This window comes from Hyperolius riggenbachi, chromosome 3 (assembly GCF_040937935.1).
Source record: "Hyperolius riggenbachi isolate aHypRig1 chromosome 3, aHypRig1.pri, whole genome shotgun sequence".
Taxonomy (NCBI): domain Eukaryota; kingdom Metazoa; phylum Chordata; class Amphibia; order Anura; family Hyperoliidae; genus Hyperolius; species Hyperolius riggenbachi.
Window position 1 is genome coordinate 43,193,623 of NC_090648.1, and position 19,527 is coordinate 43,213,149.

The window sequence follows — 19,527 nt, forward strand, 5'->3', positions numbered from 1 at the left end:
TGCCAGGTACTAGTATATATACCTCCATCTAAGGGCCCAGGTGCAATACAAGCCCTAGATGCCAGGTCTCAGTATATATACCTCCATCTAAGGGCCCAGGTGCAATACAGGCCCTAGATGCCAGGTCTCAGTATATATACCTCCATCTAAGGGCCCAGGTGCAATACAGGCCCTAGATGCCAGGTACTAGTATATATACCTCCATCTAAGGGCCCAGGTGCAATACAGGTCCTAGATGCCAGGTACTAGTATATATACCTCCATCTAAGGGCCCAGGTGCAATACAGGCCCTAGATGCCAGGTACTAGTATATATACCTCCATCTAATGGCCATGGGGCAACACAAGGTCTCGGCTGCCATATTGCTGAGTGTCTGACATCCGTCCCACCAGGGTGACGTGTGGGGGTCAGTTCTTCCCCCTTGGATGTCAGATCTAATACCCCATCCGCATGTGACCCCTGGCACCCATGTCATGTGTCATCTGTAGGGGACAGTTCTAGCCCCCCTGGATGTCAGATCTTCTTCCCCTACCCTGGATGTCAGATCTAATACCCCATCTGCCTGTGACCCCTGGCACCCATGTCATGTGTCATCTGTAGGGGTCAGTTCTAGCCCCCCTGGATGTCAGATCTTCTTCCCCTACCCTGGATGTCAGATCTTCTTCCCCTACCCTGGATGTCAGATCTAATACCCCACCTGCCTGTGACCCCTGGCACCCATGTCATGTGTCATCTGTAGGGGACAGTTCTAGCCCCCCTGGATGTCAGATCTTCTTTCCCTACCCTGGATGTCAGATCTAATACCCCATCTGCCTGTGACCCCTGGCACCCATGTCATGTGTCATCTGTAGGGGTCAGTTCTAGCCCCCCTGGATGTCAGATCTTCTTCCCCTACCCTGGATGTCAGATCTTCTTCCCCTACCCTGGATGTCAGATCTAATACCCCACCTGCCTGTGACCCCTGGCACCCATGTCATGTGTCATCTGTAGGGGACAGTTCTAGCCCCCTGGATGTCAGATCTTCTTCCTCTACCCTGGATGTCAGATCTAATATCCCATCTGCCTGTGACCCCTGGCACCCATGTCATGTGTCATCTGTAGGGGACAGTTCTAGCCCCCCTGGATGTCAGATCTTCTTCTCCCCCTTGGATGTCAGATCTAATATCCCATCCGCATGTGACCCCTGGCACCCATGTCATGTGTCATCTGTAGGGGACAGTTCTAGCCCCCTGGATGTCAGATCTTCTTCCCCTACCCTCGGATGTCAGATCTAATACTCCATCTGCCTGTGACCCCTGGCACCCATGTCATGTGTCATCTGTAGGGGTAAGTTCTAGCCCCCCTGGATGTCAGATCTTCTTCTCCCCCTTGGATGTCAGATCTAATATCCCATCCGCATGTGACCCCTGCACCCATGTCATGTGTCATCTGTAGGGGACAGTTCTAGCCCCCTGGATGTCAGATCTTCTTCCCCTACCCTCGGATGTCAGATCTAATACTTCATCTGCCTGTGACCCCTGGCACCCATGTCATGTGTCATCTGTAGGGGTCAGTTCTAGCCCCCCTGGATGTCAGATCTCATACCCCATCTACTGTGACTTTTGGCCATGGAGCAGCAGCCCACCCTGGCAACCATCATGTGTCATCTGTAGGGGCCAGTTCTAGCCCGTACCCCCCAACCCCCCTTGGATGTCAGATCTAATACCCCATCTGCCTGTGACCCTGGCAGCCATGTCATGTGTCATCTGCGGGGGTCAGTTCTCCCCCCCCCCCCCCGGATCTCATAGCCCATCTGCCTGTGACTATTGGCCATGGAGCAGCAGCCCACCCTGGCAGCCATGTCATGTGTGACATCAGCCCCAGCCTCTGCAGCAAGGTGCAATGCACAACCCCAGCCCAGGAGGCCATCTTCCAGCATCTCACCACCACCCCTCAGCAGATGCTCTGGGCATGGAGATCTGTGGATCTGCCCGTGTGTCTGGGAGGCTGCAGATCTGTGGGGTGGGTGAGGGGGGCACCCGGGTGGGGGGTCCTCACAGAGGGAGGGGGGGAACACTCACATCTTGCAGGGCGCTGTTCAGTCTCTGGTGCTGCTGCGGCTCCTTCTTCTTCTCCAGCCTCTGACAAAAGATGGCTCTGAATGACGTCACTGACATCCGGGGCCTGGGATGTGTGGAGAAGGGAGGGAGGGGATGCTGGGTGGGGGAGGGGGAGGGCTCTGCTCTCTCCTCTCATCTATATATATGTATTATTTATATACAGATGTCACTGAAAGGCTGTGTTTATATCTGTAGACACATCCAGAGGTGCTCTAGCTGGATACACAGCCTGATTCCTGGCAGGGGGGATGCTGGATGGGATGGATGGATGATGGGATCAGGGAATGATTAGCTCATCTGCTGCTGTGTATGGGGGGTCCAGGCAGGGGGGGGCACCATCACTCACAAATAATGGCAGTCAGGCCCTAGCAGTCAGTAGCAGGGACATTAGCTGTTGCCTATGGTGATGGTGCCAGTCTCTCCACATAAACACACATACAGTAAATAACCCCTGGCCATACATTAGTGGGTATCCTCATTTAAGGCCCGTATCCACAATGCGATTTTCACAGCGATTTTTTTTCCACAACTTATCTATTCCGCTATCTCGGACGTGGGTACAGGCATGCGATTAAACGAACGATGTTTGTCGTCATTTGGAGATAACGACCTTCACCAAGGATCAGATTAAAGGTGGCCACTAACTGTCCAATTTCTAGCGAAAAATCGTTCGAGCGATCAGAAATTCTGATCGGATTGGTTGTAAACAATCTCCATTGGTGGACACAATCAATTGTGAACAAATGAAAAAAAATGTCGTCCGAATGAATTTTAGTCAAACCAAAATTTGGATTTTCTTGTTGGTTGTGATAGATAGGAAGCAAAGATTAGTTTGTTGATGGTGTAGTAAAGGATGTATTACAATATTTCACTTACGATCAGAATTTCTGATCGCTCGAACAATTTTTTGCTAGAAATTGGATCATTAGTGGCCCAGAACAACTCCCACAAAAAGTACTGCGATCGATTGACCCCACGCTCGTTGTGCGACATTGCATGCTCCTCCTGCAGGTAAGATGGGTTGGGAAACATCGTTTGTCGGGAGGCGTCACTGTGAGGCTCCCCGATCGATCTTCAGGTAAGGATTGACCTTTAGGGGCGGTTCAAACGGGATCCTCCGCCTCACACATTGAGATGAATGGCAGCATATCATTATTATTATTAAATGTATTCATAAAGGGCCAACTTATTACGCAGCGCTGCAGAATAAATAAGGTTACAGACAACGAAACAGAACCCCTGAATACATGATTAGGCATCCCTGTAGAACAGGGGTCTCAAACTTGCGTCCCGCGGGCCATTTGCGGCCCTCGGTACAATATTTTGTGGCCGTCACCGGCAAAAGAGACATGGAAGCGAACTATTTTACCTTATAGTTCGCTTCAGTGCTCCCAAGTAATCCGCCGCATCCCCGCCGCTAAACGAGGGCTGCAGAGCCCCCAAATCCCCCCGGGCAAACATCCACGACTGCGCTGAGGGGCAGAGCTTCCAGCTGTAGCTCTGCCCCTCCTGACATCAATCGCCGCCTCTCCCCGCCCCTCTCTGTGAAGAAAGAGTGAGAGGGGCGGGCAGAGTCGGCGATCCGCTGCGATTGACGTCAGGAGGGGCGGAGCTGAAGCTCAAAGCTCTGCCCCTTCCAGGAAATGCCGGCGGATTGCACCCAGGGGATTTGGGGGCTCTGCAGCCCTCGTTTTGCGGTGGGGACACGGCGGATTACTTGTAATGGGAGCACTGAAGCGAACTATAAGGTAGGACACTTCAGAAGAAATAATTAAAACTGTTAATAATGACATTTGAGGACTTTTTTTGTGAAATCCCTTATGCGGCCCAGCCTCATTCTGACTTTGCCTCCTGCGGCCCCCAGGTTGAGACCCCTGCTGTAGAACGTTTAGGTACGAGGCTAGGTTCATGAAGTCAATGGAGTGGTCTCAATGCGTATACCGGCGATTGCGCTGTGGTCAATCAAATGTTCTGAGACGCTGAGTGTAGCTTCTAGCGTCGGCTGCTCTTCTGGTTCCTTGTCGGCCGTTTCGCGGCTAAGTGACGTTTGGTCACGCTGCGTATAGTGGTACACAGCGTGACCAAGCGTCACTTAGACACGAAACGGCTGCTGCTCCTCCACCCAGTGCCGGACACCCACCTCCGCACCGCTCATCCTGCCTAACGCTGGGGATACGTAAGCCAAACCTAGCATATATTCCACACCATGTTTGATTGACTTGTGTCATATCTGGAAGTTTGTATTTGAAATGTGAATAGCCACTGTTTTGCAAATATACATTATTTATCAAGACGGAAGGTGCACAGATTTTTTTGCTGTTACTTTTGTGAAGGACTGTATTTGTTTTCTACATGTGTTTGTGCGGAGCACACGTCTGAGTGGCCATTTTTGCTACAAACTGCGGATTTTGCAGGAGAGGGGAAGGTAATTGACCTGTGTTACCAGCAGCTCACGGAACAACACAGTGGGAAGTGCCAAGCCACATTTTTCAAACTTGTCATACAGAAAGATCTAAATACACCGTCTGGTAAGTCTTGAAAGCAGGGCTCCCAAATGGTACATCTACAGCTGAATCATGATAATTATTATTAGCCATACACATACAGATTTCCACACAATGTTCCAAAACGATCTATTCCTTTCTGGAAGGAATTGATTCCTACCACACACCGCACAATCGATTTTCAGTAGATTCCAGCAGTGACGTGCAACAATATGGGCCATCGATCTATGGCCAGATCTTCTGCCCCGGCGGTTGTTGGTCGAAATAGATTGATCAGACATGGGGGGGTATCGATTTCCTGCAGATTATTCAAACTGCAGGGAACCAAATAGGAAAATCAGTAAGTGTATGGGCACCTAAAAGAGGAACTGTAGTGAAAATAACATCATGAATAAAATTCTTTATTTTTTACAATGTTCATTTATAGATAATTTAGTCAGTGTTTGCCCATTGTATAATCTTTCCTCTCCCTGCTTTACATTCTGAATTGTATCACAGTTTATTATTTATTTATTTATTTATTTATTGCATATATATAAAGCGCCAACATATTACGCAGCGCTGGACATTAGTTAAGGTTACAGACAATATTTAGGGGTGACATACAGCAATATGACAATACAGGAATACATGCAAACCAGATCACGCAGCACAGTATGAGTACAAGGTAATGCTTAGTCAGTCACTGGAGGGGAGCTTGGAGATTAGGCAAGTTGAGTTCACTTAAAGGATAACTGTAGTGAGAGATATATGGAGGCTGCCATATTTATTTCCTTTTAAGCAATACCAGTTGCCTGGCAGTCCTGCTGATCCTCTGCCTCTAATACTTTTAGCCATAGACCCTGAACAAGCATGCAGCAGATCAGGTGTTTCTGACATTATTGTCAGATCTGACAAGATTAGCTGCATGCTTGTTTCTGGTGTGATTCACACTACTGCAGGCAAATAGACCAGCAGGGCTGCCAGGCAACTGGTATTGCTTAAAAGAAAATCAATATGGCAGCCTCCATATACCTCTCACTACGGTTCTCCTTTAAGAGTTCACTCAGATCCATAGGATGGGTGTACGGTAATGGAGGTGCATGAACAGATAGAAGACACAAGGAGGAGGACCCTGCCCAAAGGCTTACAATCTAGAGGGAGAGGTAGGGACACGAAAGGTAGGGTGACATCAGTTGGCAAGATCTTTGGTTCTGCTACATGATCTGCATGGAATGTTCATTACTGAGAGTTCTATGTACAGAGGTAGAAATTGCTTGGTAGTTGGAAAAAGCTGTTATTTCCCACAATGTAATGAGGTTCACAGACAGCAAACTGTGAGGGCCATGTTCATGACATCACACTGTGGGAGGGGTTTCACCACAATACCAGCCACACAGAACCCCCATGATGATCCATTTGAGAAAAGGTACAGCTATCTCATGGGAAAGGGGGTATCAGTTACTGATTGGGAAGTTCAATCCTTGTTTAAAGAACCACTATCGCAAAAAAAGTAGGCAGTTAAAATCTGACAGAACCAACAGGTTTTGGGCCAGTCCATCTCCTCATGGGGATTCTCAGGGTTTTCTTTGTTTTCAACAGCATTTCCTGAACAGCAGTTGCAAAGTCTAACTGACAAAATAGTGTGCAGGTGAGTAGGGAGGCTGGTGTAACGATTGTGGAATTATCTCCGTGATCAGCGCACAAGGCGTGCGCTGACACGGCGGAAAACCTCCACAAGCGTATGAAAAGGAGAGAACCCAGCTTTGGTGCAAGCACCAGTAGAGGGAAATTCCCACCGGCAGGTGGAGCTGTGGAGTGCAGAGGAGCAAAGCCTCTGTACTGCCACAGATGCCAGATGGGAATTGTCCGAATTGCAACCGAGCAGGGCAAGGTAGCCCTAAAGCGACAGAGTGTATGTGTATCCACCAATCTAGTCACCACCCAGCGACGATGAACACACAACCATGAAGATCAGGTGAGAAGGCAATCGCAAGAGATGGCGATTGCTAACAGCGACACAAGACTGAATAAGCACAGAGGAGGAATGTATGTATGTCCACCAATCTAGTCGCCAACCTGCGACGGTGAACACACAACAGAGGAAGCCAAGTGAAAACGCAATCGCAAGAGAAGTGATTGCGAATGAGAATGAGCACAGGGACAGAATGTATGTGTATGCACCAATCTAGTCGCCAACCCGCGATGGTGTACACACAACAGCAGATACGAAGTAGTAACGCAATCGCGAGAGAGGCTATTGCCAGAGGTGACACAAGGCTAAAGCAAGACAGGGCACGAGAGTAGCAAAGGCACAGCAAATCATACAATGAAAAGATAAGGAAAATAACAAACACTAACTAAACGCGAACACCGCACTCATTCGCAACAGCGAACGCGTTTACAGCGCGATCTCTGCACGTTAAGCGCAACAGAGACAAGCACGCCTAACTAACCCCCGCCACCCAAACACGAAACAGAGGACGCGAGCGCTTGCTTAATGGTTACCTCACCGAGCCTACAGCAAGCGTTCGTATTAGACAAGACAGACAGACGGACGGGAAACAGGATGGGAAAAATCCACTGCTCTTTCCGCCAGAGCGAGTGCGATCCAAGTAAAGCAACAGAGCTTAGCAGGATCCACTGTTCTTTCCGCCAGAGCGAGTGCGATCCAAGTTCAGGGACAGGATAACAGATCAGAAGGATCCACAGCCGCTACCGCTAGGGGCTAGTGCGATCCAAGCAAGACAGGCAGATGGGATAGCCGGTGGCAACCGCTGCTCCAGCTATACTTCAAGAAAGCAGATCAGAAGGATCCACAGCCGCTACTGCTAGAGGCTGGTGCGATCCAAGTAAGACAGATGAAACAGAAAGGGGCTACCAGTAGCAACCGCTGCAGTGGTTAGCACCCACAGACAGGACGATTTCCTATCGACCACCGTTGGCGACAGGACAATCACAGCAGAGAGGCAACATAGACAAAACAGATAAGCAGGCTAACTGCACTAGAGGAGCTGCCTAGTGCAGTCCCCAGAATTACACTAAGATAACTATAACAATCCAACAGGGAAGGCTGACACTCCAGGAGTGTATTTAACAAACCGTTATGACCAGCAAAGCCTTCTGGGAGCAGAAGGCTTTTATACTGCCAGCCCTTAAAGGAGACAGCTGGGCAATTTGCATGTATGCAAATCCCTCAGCAAAGCAACTCTGAAAGTTGCAAGATGAAGCCAGGTCTCTTTTCCAGAGACCTGCATCTCTCAGACATGAGGAATGGTCAAACAGCTGTCTGCCTGTGCAGCCAGCTGAGCGGATCATTACAGCTGGCTGGTTTTTTACTATTATGGAATTAAACTGCTGTTCATGAAATGCCTCTGAAAACCCTGAGAATGCCCCACGAGGAGATGGACTGGCCAAAAACCTGTCAGTTCTGTCAGATTTTAACTGCCCACTTTTTTCACGATAGTTGTCCTCTAAGGAGGTTGATTGGAGGGGGAAGGGGTGTCACCTATCAATGTATTTACTGACCATCACAAACATGCCAGCCAGGCCCCATCAGTCAGTAACAGGCACATCTGCTGCTTCCTATAGTAATGGTAGATGTGCCTCTGCACACATACAGTAAATCACAGCTGGCTATCAGTCAGGAATCCTTCTCATTTATTGATCTCTCAACTCCAGACAAAGATCTAAATATACCATCTGGTAGCTTTGTTAGCAGATATCCAAAATCAAAGTACATCTACAGCTGAATGATGATAAATATTATTATTGCAGCAAGTTTCCAAATATGGATTATACGATTTATTGGCTAGCCAAATATATTTAGGCTTGGTGCACACATAAAAAGATGTCCAGTCCTGTCCAGTCAGTTTTGGACAGTCGGCATCAGTTTTGTGTGTTTTTCTGTTGTTTGGTTCACATTTAAACCTGCACATTTCCGGTACTCCTGTCCTGTCAGTTTTGTATCAGTTTTCTGTGGCTGTGTTTACACATTAAAGAGGAACTTCAGCCTAAACAAACATACTGTCATTAAGTTACATTAGTTATATTAAAATAGATCAGTAATATAATCTATTATAAACAAGTGTCAGCGCCAAGGCAGAAGGCGACCGCAGCCGAGAAGGACAATGTCCAAAAGTCCACACAAGCAATGAATATATAAAGTCAGCGCAGGTCTATAGTAATACAGCTTTCGTCATTTTCTGGTATACAGGATCTTCGAACAAAAAGGTAAAGAAGCAAGGCTTACCAGATTCCAACAACCCACATTATAAGGTTGTAAACGAGTTTGATAGATGGTCCGCAGAACTTTCAAATGGTGTCGTTTCACCAGCGATGTTGCACACCACAGATTCCTCCGGAATATTGTAGATATCCTGAGGTCGCAGAGACTCGCCAAAGAGGAGTCCAGTAGGATAGTGACATGAAAGAGATGTACGGCACATCTACGTGTAAACCGTCTTTATTACATAACAAGTAAAACAATTTAAAAACAAGGATAAAAGAAACTCGCATACGGGGCCCGTGCACTGGGAACCCCGAAAAAGTAGCGCGCATAAAATGGTCAATAGAAGACCTCAAATATAATGGTGTCGCGACAGGCAGGTCTTCTATTGACCATTTCGGGAGCCAGATGTGGCTCTTTTGATGGCTGCATCTGGCTCACAGACAAATCAGTAGGGGTTGATTCAATAAGCTACACTGCTCAAGCAGCGCAGCTTAGTGTGGCAGCGCAAGTAAAATTTTTAAAGTACGCACGCTACTGCTATAGCATGCACTACTAACTTACTCACGCTCCCCCCAAAACGAATGGCCGCTCCAATTGTCCCACCCTGGACCCTTCCGGTCCAGTGACTTTGTAGGATGAGATTCCAGCACTTTGATTGGCCCAATAGGCTGGCACTTGACAGGCAGCCTATTGGGCCAAAGTGCGGGGATCTCGTCCTACAAATTGAATCAACCCCCAAGTCAGCTAGCTAATTGTACAAGCTGTTAGTCAGTATTTCTCCTGTCTGGGAAATTGCTGACGTTGCTGAAACCCAAAAGAAGCTGAACACGTGTCTGACACTTCTGCTGCCCGAGGGTCAACTGTATACACATCACCATGGCAACAGGGACAGGAGCCCTCTGCTGCGCATGCGCACTGTCCCAGTTTGAAACATACTGTATGGCTCCCATGGAATTACATTTTAAAATATGTGGCATTTATGGCTCTCTCAGCCAAAAAGGTTCCTGACCCCTGCCATAGAGTAACATTATGTGCGATTTCGCTGGCGTTTTCAGTGCTGTGGAAAAACACATGCGATTCTAAGAAGTGTGACCCTAGCCAAAGGCTATGTTCACAGTTGGGCATTGTATCATCTATAAAACTTAATGGCAGTTGTAATAAGGCGAGGAGGCAGTACTGCGCGCTAATTACAACTGACGCCTACTTCGCTTGTGGCAGGGTGAAGGGAGAGGGGAGGAGGTGATCATCGTGTGGAGGAGGGGTGCGCAGTGGATTCTTTTTACTGGTAATGTACAAATAATGCAACCAAATATAACCTTTGCTGTGGCATGCGCAAAGGAGCCGCTGACCAATGTGCACCGGCATTAGCTGTCATTGGCCTCAATTCACTAAGATCATGCTAGAGATAATAAGGCAAGAGAAAACTTACCTCCACATAAGAGAGTTATCTTACCTCTTCATTCCTTAAGTTACCTCTCCTGTAGTTAATTTACCTCCTCTGTAGTTATTTTCACATGCAGCTAATTAACAGCTTCAAGACAGAAGAGTTAACTTTAGGCTTGCCTGTTTCCTGAATACTACATGCCTTATCACCATGGTAACAACTCTAGAAGAGTTATTAAAGACAGGAGATAAGTTTAGTGAATTGAGGCCATTGTCTGTACGTCTGGTGATGCACTGCATGTTCTGCGTTGGAACAACGGAATCCATTCCATGATTTCCATCACAACTGATGATGTGTGCGCAGTTCATAGATTTTGAATCGCACCTAGTTACAGTGCGCAAAGCTCTGGCCATTGCAACACAAAGTGCTAGTGTGGAAGTACCCTAAAGGCCCGTACCCCATAACGTGATTTGTACGATGTAGGGAGTGGCCAGGGGAGAGACTGGCAGAGAGGAGCAGCCAGTGGAGGGACTGGCAGAGAGGAGCAGCCAGTGGAGGGACTGGCAGAGAGGAGCAGCCAGTGGAGAGACTGGTAGAGAGGAGCAGCCAGTGAAGGACTGGCAGAGAGGAGCAGGCAGTGGAGGGACTGGCAGAGAGGAGCAGCCAGTGGATGGATTGGCAGAGAGGTGCAGCCAGTGGAGGGATTGGCAGAGAGGAGCAGCCAGTGGAGGGACTGGCAGAGAGGAGCAGCAAGTGGAGGGACTGGCAGAGAGGAGCAGCAAGTGGAGGGACTGGCAGAGAGGAGCAGCCAGTGGAGGGACTGGCAGAGAGGAGCAGCCAGTGGAGGGACTAGCAGAGAGGAGCAGCCAGTGGAGAGAGACTGGCAGAGAGGAGCAGCCAGCGGAGGGACTGGCAGAGAGGAGCAGCCAGCGGAGGGACTGGCAGAGAGGAGCAGCCAGCGGAGAGACTGGCAGAGAGGAGCAGCCAGCGGAGAGACTGGCAGAGAGGAGCAGCCAGTGGAGGGATTGGCAGAGAGGAGAAGCCAGTGGAGAGAGACTGGTAGAGAGGAGAAGCCAGCGGAGGGACTGGCAGAGAGGAGCAGCCAGCGGAGGGACTGGCAGAGAGGAGCAGCCAGTGGAGAGACTGGCAGAGAGGAGCAGCCAGTGGAGAGACTGGCAGAGAGGAGCAGCCAGTGGAGGGACTGGCAGAGAGGAGCAGCCAGTGGAGGGACTGGCAGAGAGGAGCAGCCAGTGGAGGGACTGGCAGAGAGGAGCAGCCAGTGGAGGGACTGGCAGAGAGGAGCAGCCAGTGGAGGGACTGGCAGAGAGGAGCAGCCAGTGGAGGGACTGGCAGAGAGGAGCAGCCAGTGGAGGACTGGCAGAGAGGAGCAGCCAGTGGAGGGATTGGCAGAGAGGAGAAGACAGTGGAGGGATTGGCAGAGAGAAGAAGCCAGTGGAGGGATTGGCAGAGAGGAGAAGCCAGTGGAGGGATTGGCAGAGAGGAGAAGCCAGTGGAGGGATAGGCAGAGAGGAGCAGCCAGTGGAGAGACTGGTAGAGAGGAGCAGCCAGTGGAGGACTGGCAGAGAGGAGCAGCCAGTGGAGGGATTGGCAAAGAGGAGCAGCCAGTGGAGGGATAGGCAGAGAGGAGCAGCCAGTGGAGAGACTGGTAGAGAGGAGCAGCCAGTGGAGGACTGGCAGAGAGGAGCAGGCAGTGGAGGACTGGTAGAGAGGAGCAGGCAGTGGAGGGATTGGCAGAGAGGAGCAGGCAGTGGAGTGACTGGCAGAGAGGAGCAGCTAGTGGAGGGAGTGGCAGAGAGAATCAGCCAGTGAGGGCTTGGCCATAAGGAGGAGCCCAGTGGAGTGAGTGGCCAATGGAGAGACTGGCAGAGAGGAACAGCCAGTGGAGGGATTGGGAGAGAGGAGCAGCCAGTGGAGGGAATGGCAGAGAGGAGCAGCCAGTGGAGGGATTGGTAGAGAGGAGCAGCCCGTGGAGGGATTGGCAGAGAGGAGCAGCCAGTGGTGGGACTGGCAGAGAGGAGCAGCCAGTGGAGGGATTGGCAGAGAGGAGCAGCCAGTGGAGGGACTGGCAGAGAGGAGCAGCCAGTGGAGGGACTGGCAGAGAGGAGCAGCCAGTGGAGGGACTGGCAGAGAGGAGCAGCCAGTGGAGGGACTGGCAGAGAGGAGCAGCCAGTGGAGGGACTGGCAGAAAGGAGCAGCCAGTGGAGGATTGGCAGAAAGGGGCAGGCAGTGGAGAGACTGGTAGAGAGGAGCAGCCAGTGGAGGACTAGCAGAGAGGAGCAGCCAGTGGAGAGACTGGCAGAGAGGAGCAGCCAGTGGAGGGAATGGCAGAGAGAATCGGCCAGTGAGGACTTGGCCATAAGGAGGAGCCCAGTGGAGTGAGTGGCCAATGGAGAGACTGGCAGAGAGGAACAGCCAGTGGAGGGATTGGCAGAGAGGAGCAGCCAGTGGAGGTAATGGCAGAGAGGAGCAGCCAGTGGAGGGATTGGTAGAGAGGAGCAGCCAGTGGAGGGATTGGCAGAGAGGAGCAGCCAGTGGAGGGACTGGCAGAGAGGAGCAGCCAGTGGAGGGACTGGCAGAGAGGAGCAGCCAGTGGAGGATTGGCAGAAAGGGGCAGGCAGTGAAGAGACTGGTAGAGAGGAGCAGCCAGTGGAGGACTGGCAGAGAGGAGCAGCCAGTGGAGAGACTGGCAGAGAGGAGCAGCCAGTGGAGGGAATGGCAGAGAGGAGCAGCCAGTGGAGGGAATGGCAGAGAGGAGCAGCCAGTGGAGGGACTTGCAGAGAGGAGCAGCCAGTGGAGGGATAGGCAGAGAGGAGCAGCCAGTGGAGAGACTGGCAGAGAGGAGCAGGCAGTGGAGGGACTGGCAGAGAGGAGCAGGCAGTGGAGGGACTGGCAGAGAGGAGCAGCCAGTGGAGGGATTGGCAGAGAGGTGCAGCCAGTGGAGGGATTGGCAGAGAGGTGCAGCCAGTGGAGGGATTGGCAGAGAGGAGCAGCCAGTGGAGAGACTGGCAGAGAGGAGCAGCCATATTTATTTTCTTTTAAACAATACCTGTTGCCTGGCAGCCCTGCAGATTATTTGGCTGCAGAAGAGCCTGAATAACACCAGAAAGAAGCATGTAGCTAATCTTGTCAGATCTGTATAATGTCAGAAACACCTGATCTGCTGCATGCTTGTTCAGGGTCTATGGGTAAAAGTATTCGAGACACAGGATCAACAGGATAGCCAGGCAACTGATATTGCTTAAAAATGAATAAATATGGCAGCCTCTATATCCCTCCTGCTTCAGGAGTCCTTTAACTAACAGAGACCAGACCTGCCAGATCAAGTAAACTTTGAGAGATAGTCTTGCACCAGTTTGATTAGGAAGAATGGAAGAAGACTGTTAAAGGACACCTGAAGTGAGAGGGACATGGAGGCTGCCATATTCATTTCTTTTTAAACAATGCAATTTGCCTGACTCTAGGCCTGTTCCGCTAACGGGCAGCAGAACAGTTGTGTAGAAACATTTGTAGGAACAGTCCTTCTTCCAGGGCAAAAGATGTGGACCTACTTCTGCTTGTGACCTCATATTGTTACTCCTTAAATTGCAGGTACCGTTGCTGCGTACGTAGGTCCATACAGTTCAGCCATACTGTGCATGCGCGGGTTTATGTTGGCAGATCCGTAAACTACATGTGCACATAGTTTTCATAGTTTACGTACCTGCATGTGGCCACGTATGCACACAACGGACATGGATGCATTTTATTAAAGGATACCCGAAGTAACATGTGACATGATGAGATAGACATGGGTAGGTACAGTGCCTAGCACACAAATAACTATGCTGTGTTCCTTTTTTTCTTTCTCTGCCTGAAAGAGTTAAATATCAGGTATGTAAGTGGCTGACTCAGTCCTGACTCAGACAGGAGGTGACTACAGTGTGACCCTCACTGATGAGAAATTCCAATTATAAAACATTTTTCCTAGCAGAATATGGCTTCTGAGAGCAAGAGAGCGATAAAAAGGGGAATTTCTTATCATTAGTCACTTCGTGTCTGAGTCAGGACTGAGTCAGCCACTTACATACCTGATATTTAACTCTTTCAGGCAGAGAAAGAAAAAAGGGAACACAGCACAGTTATTTTTGTGCTAGGCACTGAACATACACATGCCTATCCAGTGGCGGACACAGCCAGCAGTGGGCCCCTGTGCAAAATTGTAATTGTGGGCCCCCTACGACCTGCGGCGCGGCAAAATATGGGCGTGGCTACAATCTGCATCAAAAAATAGTGGATAGAATGGGCGTGGCAATGACCGGATGAGGGTGGAGCTAACTGTAACTTAAAGCGAACCCGGGGTGAGGGTTTATTTCCTTTTTAACAATACTAGTTGCCTGGCGGCCCTGCTGCTCTATTTGGCTGCAGTAATAAACTGAATTACACCAGCAACAAGCATGCAGCTAATCTTCTCAGTTCTGACAATATTGTCAGAAACCCCTGACCTGCTGCATGCTTGTTCAGGGTCTATGGTTGAAAGAATAAGAGGCAGAGGACCAGCACGGCAGCCAGGCAACTGGTATTGCTTAAAAGGAGAGAAATATGGCAGCCTCAAGATTATTCTCACCTCAGGTTCCCTTGAAAAGTGCAACGCAAAGACAGTGGGCCCAAGTTTTAGTGACCCTTTCCCCAGAAAATTCACATAATTGTGCAGGTTTTCTCAAGAAAATACACATCATGTCGGCAGATATGCCCAGAAAATACGTGCAATCATGTCGGCAGATATGCCCAGAAAATACGTGCAATCATGTCGGCAGGTATGCCCAGAAAATACGTGCAATCAAGTCGGCAGATATGCCCAGAAAATACGTGCAATCATGTCGGCAGATATGCCCAGAAAATACGTGCAATCATGTCGGCAGATGTGCCCAAAAAATACGTGCAATCATGTCGGCAGATATGCCCAGAAAATACGTGCAATCATGTCGGCAGATATGCCCAGAAAATACGTGCAATCATGTTGGCAGATATGCCCAGAAAATACGTGCAATCAAGTCGGCAGATATGCCCAGAAAATACGTGCAATCAAGTCGGCAGATATGCCCAGAAAATACGTGCAATCAAGTCGGCAGATATGCCCAGAAAATACGTGCAATCAAGTCGGCAGATATGCCCAGAAAATACGTGCAATCAAGTCGGCAGATATGCCCAGAAAATACGTGCAATCATGTCGGCAGATATGCCCAGAAAATACATGCAATCATGTCGGCAGATTTGCGCAGAAAATACATGCAATCATGTGGCAGACCTGCCCAGAACATACACCTGCTAATATAAATAAAAAAACAAAAACATTTACTCACCTGCAGCAGCAGACCTCCTGTCCCAGCCTCCATCCGGCGCGCAGCTCCCATGGGTGGTTGGGTGGATAGGTAGCCTGGTGGGTGGGTGGATAGGTAGCCTGGTGGGTAGGTAGCCTGGTGGGTGGGTAACTAGCCCGGTAGGTAGGTAGGTAGCCTGGTGGGTGGGTGGGTAGGTAGGTAGCCTGGTGGGTGGGTTGGTAACTAGCCCGGTAGGTAGCCGGGTGGGTGGTTAGGTAGGTAGCCTGGTGGGTGGGTAGGTAGGTAGCCTGGTGGGTGGGTAGGTAGCCTGGTGGGTGGGTTGGTAACTAGCCCGGTAGGTAGCCGGGTGGGTGGTTAGGTAGGTAGCCTGGTGGGTGGGTAGGTAGGTAGCCTGGTGGGTGGGTAGGTAGGTAGCCTGGTGGGTGGGTAACTAGCCCGGTAGGTAGCCGGGTGGGTGGTTAGGTAGGTAGCCAGGTGGGTAGGTAAGTAGCTGGGTGGGTGGTTAGGTAGGTAGCCGGGTGGGTAGGTAGGTAGGTAGCCTGGTGGGTGGGTAGCCGGGTGGGTGGGTAGGTAGCCTGGTGGGTGGGTAACTAGCCCGGTAGGTAGCCAGGTGGGTGGTTAGGTAGGTAGCCGGGTGGGTAGGTAAGTAGCAAGCCTGGTGGGTGGGTAGGTAGCCGGGTGGGTAGGTAGGAAGCCTGGTGGGTGGGTAGGTAGCCGGGTGGGTAGGTGGTTAGGTAGCCGGGTGGGTAGGTAGGTAGGTAGCCGGGTGGGTAGGTAGGTAGGTAGCCGGGTGGGTAGGTAGCTTGGTGGGTGGGTAGGTAGCCGGGTGGGTGGTTAGGCAGGAAGCCTGGTGGGTGGGTAGGTAGCCTGGTGGGTAGGTAGGTAGGAAGCCTGGTGGGTGGTTAGGTAGTCGGGTGGGTAGGTAGGTAGGAAGCCTGGTGGGTGGGTAGGTAGCCGGGTGGGTAGGTGGTTAGGTAGCCGGGTGGGTAGGCAGGTAGCCCTTTGAGTAGCTATTCGGGTGGGGAGCCCGACTCCTATCCTCCCTCCCTCCCTCACCTCGGGGGGCCCCCCTCCCGATATGCGCGGCGGGAGAGCGAGCGAGCGGCAAATGCAGGAAGTCTTCAGGGCTCTCCAGGCAGACGCTACAGGCCCAGCCGCTTAGTCTCCAATATGTCTCCAACTTGGAGACATATCGGAGACCAAGCGGCTGAGCCTGTAGCGGATGCCTGGAGACCCGGATTTGCCGCTCTCCCGCCGCGCATACCGGGAGGGGGGCCCCCCGAGGTGAGGGAGGGAGGGAGGATAGGAGTCGGGGCCCCCCGGGGGAAGAAAATAATAATAAAAAAAAAAAATACTTAATGGGCCCCTGAAGAAAACGGAACTTTAGGGGCCCTCGTGCGGCGGCACGGCCGTATGTCCGCCACTCTATCTCATCATGTCACATGACATCACTTCGGGTATCCTTTAAGCATGATGCCCTTGAGAGCTTCGAAATGCAACCACAGTTTGTATTACACACAGTGAGCAGGCACTAATGCCAGGTTCCCACTGCCTACTTTCCGATATAGGGTTGTTTCCGATATAACCAGACCAACCATGCCACTGCGAGTCCCCAGCTCGAATCACTTGCTGTGCCGTGCATGGCTATAGGGATTTAGGTGCGTGCTGCGAGAAACAATGCAATTCGGTCGGCAAGGCATTTCCTGAATAAGCAGCGCTTCCCTGTGCAGCTCACATGCGGGGAAACGTGACATATTCGGAAATAGTGGAAATGGGCCCCTATGGATTAGCTGGCGGACTTGTCAATAGATCTCATGTTATTGATAGTGTCCGTTGGAATGCAAGGACCTCAACGGAGCATTGCAGCACATCTTGCACTGCTCGCGCCAGTCGTCCAGCTCCAGTGCGGACCGTTTAGTAAGCCAACACCTATTCAGTAGGGATGATCAATGAGATGTAAATATTTCCAAGGTCATGGAGATTTATGTAAATTTTTATGCAAATATATGCAGCTTAAAGGACAACTGTAGTGGGAAGACTATAGAGGCTGCCATTTTTATTTCCTTTTAAAGGAATACTTAAGGGAAAAAAAATGACATATATACGCTATAGCAGCATATAGCGAGTGGGAACGCAGAAAATCAGCCGCGTTCCCAGCCTGTCGGCGGCTGTCGCCGAACCTGGAAGTAGCCGCCGGCGGGGACAGGACGATCGGAGCGGGGCTGCGAGGGCACCATCCAGCTTCAGGGGGCTGAGGGATGCCCCAGGTGAGTAAATGTCTTTTTTTTTTCCCTTAAGTATTCCTTTAAAGCAGGATTGTCAGCCATAAAACCAAATTCTATTTAAAGGAACATTATTGATTAACTTTTTTTTTCATTTGAGATAGGAAATGTTTGGGAAATGCTGCCAAGTGCTGGTGTATACATTTGAATCCTGATCTCTCTGTTTACTGTTATCTAAACCCTTTCACACTTTTCTGAGGACAGTCTTCTCGAATCTGATGCCAGAACCAGCCATGAGGGGAGGGGGGAATTCCCTCACAGTGCATCTGTTAACTCTGTGTGCGCAGAGAGCTCAGTCAGAGACAGGCAGAGCTTTCTCTCACAGAGAGCAGAGGAAATGTATCTTACGTGCAACATAAACATTTGTAATTGTGTGTGTGTGACACCTGATACCTGTTTTCATATAATCCGCTTCAACACTGTTCTTAGCAGGTCAGACTGCAGAGATTCACCTATGCAAATGAGACATTCCAAATGTAGCTAAAATCTACACACAATGAATTAAAGCTTTTGCCTCTGACATTTAACATGAAAAGTAGGAAAATGTTTACACAGCTAGACATTATTTGTACATTGTCATCTTAGAACACATAGTTTGATAAAGTTCCTTTAAACACTGCAGTGTGTTTAAAATGCTGCCAGAAATTTCTCTCTGCAAGTACAAGCTCATTTCTATGCCATTGCCAATGACCCCTCCCACCTTCCTGCTTCTCACCGATTGGCTGAGCAGACTGCTGCCTAGCTGAAACATTATCCTCTGCTCACTTGTGGTTTGCAAGGAAGGCTGAGGTGATTCAGCAATTGGAGAAGAAAAAAAAAAAAGTTAAGGGAAGAAATTACATCAGGATTTAGCCTCTGTGGGCAAAAGACATGGCCCCCACCAGGAACAGAATTCTCTTCATTTACTATATATCATTCACCGAAATTAAATTGTGGACAGTACAATACATCTGTTATGTAAGTAGATCAAGTCTTTATCTACGTTTTTTTTTTCCCTGGCAAAGTATGGCTAATCCTACTGCTTTAACCACTTTACCTTCAAGGGTTTTTAAAAATAATGAAAATGTACAGTATTTCATTTTTCTATGGGAAGGTGTATAATAGGGTATATGGATGTGGTTTTACTTTTTGGCCACAAGATGGAGATAGAGTTAGTGTGTTCTAAAAATAGAAGACAAAAACAAGTGTTTACATGTGTTTATATTTGTTTATATACAGGGAAATAGATACTCGTGCTTGGGGAGGTGAAGAGGTTCAACTATACAAGTTGGCTCGCAGCTCTGCTGATCTATTTGGCCTCAGTAGTGTCTGAACATAAGAAATAAGCATGCAGCTAATCTTCTCATATCTGATTGTGCCCAGATAACGGGCTGCAGAGGTTAGAGCAGGGCTGTCATTTTCAATCACGCAAGGGGCAAAAATCTAAAACATAGTCAAGGGCCAAATTGTTATTTACGATTCAACATTTATGAAACAGTCTCAAACTATAGGGACCTTGGGGTCCTTATGCGGAGCAGCACAGTGGAAGTTTAATATTTACCTTCTCCATTGCTGCTTCGGGTCTCCTCCTGACAGCCACACGCTCTATGCCGCATAACCTCTGGCTCCAGTGGTGTGTCACATGATCTGGAGGCGGTACAGAAGCACAGAGCGTGTGACTGCCAGGAAGAACAGAAGATACAATGCATTGTTGGAGCAGGTAAATATTA

At 49.7% G+C, this 19,527-nt stretch overlaps 1 protein-coding gene across 1 annotated transcript in view; it reads right to left on the reverse strand.

Annotated features, from left to right (window-relative positions):
- Window positions 1–2,155, reverse strand: part of VAMP2 (vesicle associated membrane protein 2) — a 58,561-nt gene extending 56,406 nt beyond the window's left edge. Inside the window, exon 1 of the mRNA XM_068274048.1 lies at window positions 2,061–2,155. Within this exon, the coding sequence (XP_068130149.1) occupies window positions 2,061–2,062 (2 nt within the window). The 5' untranslated portion in view covers window positions 2,063–2,155. The remainder of the gene's footprint in view (window positions 1–2,060) is intronic.
- Between the last annotated feature and the right edge of the window lie 17,372 nt (window positions 2,156–19,527).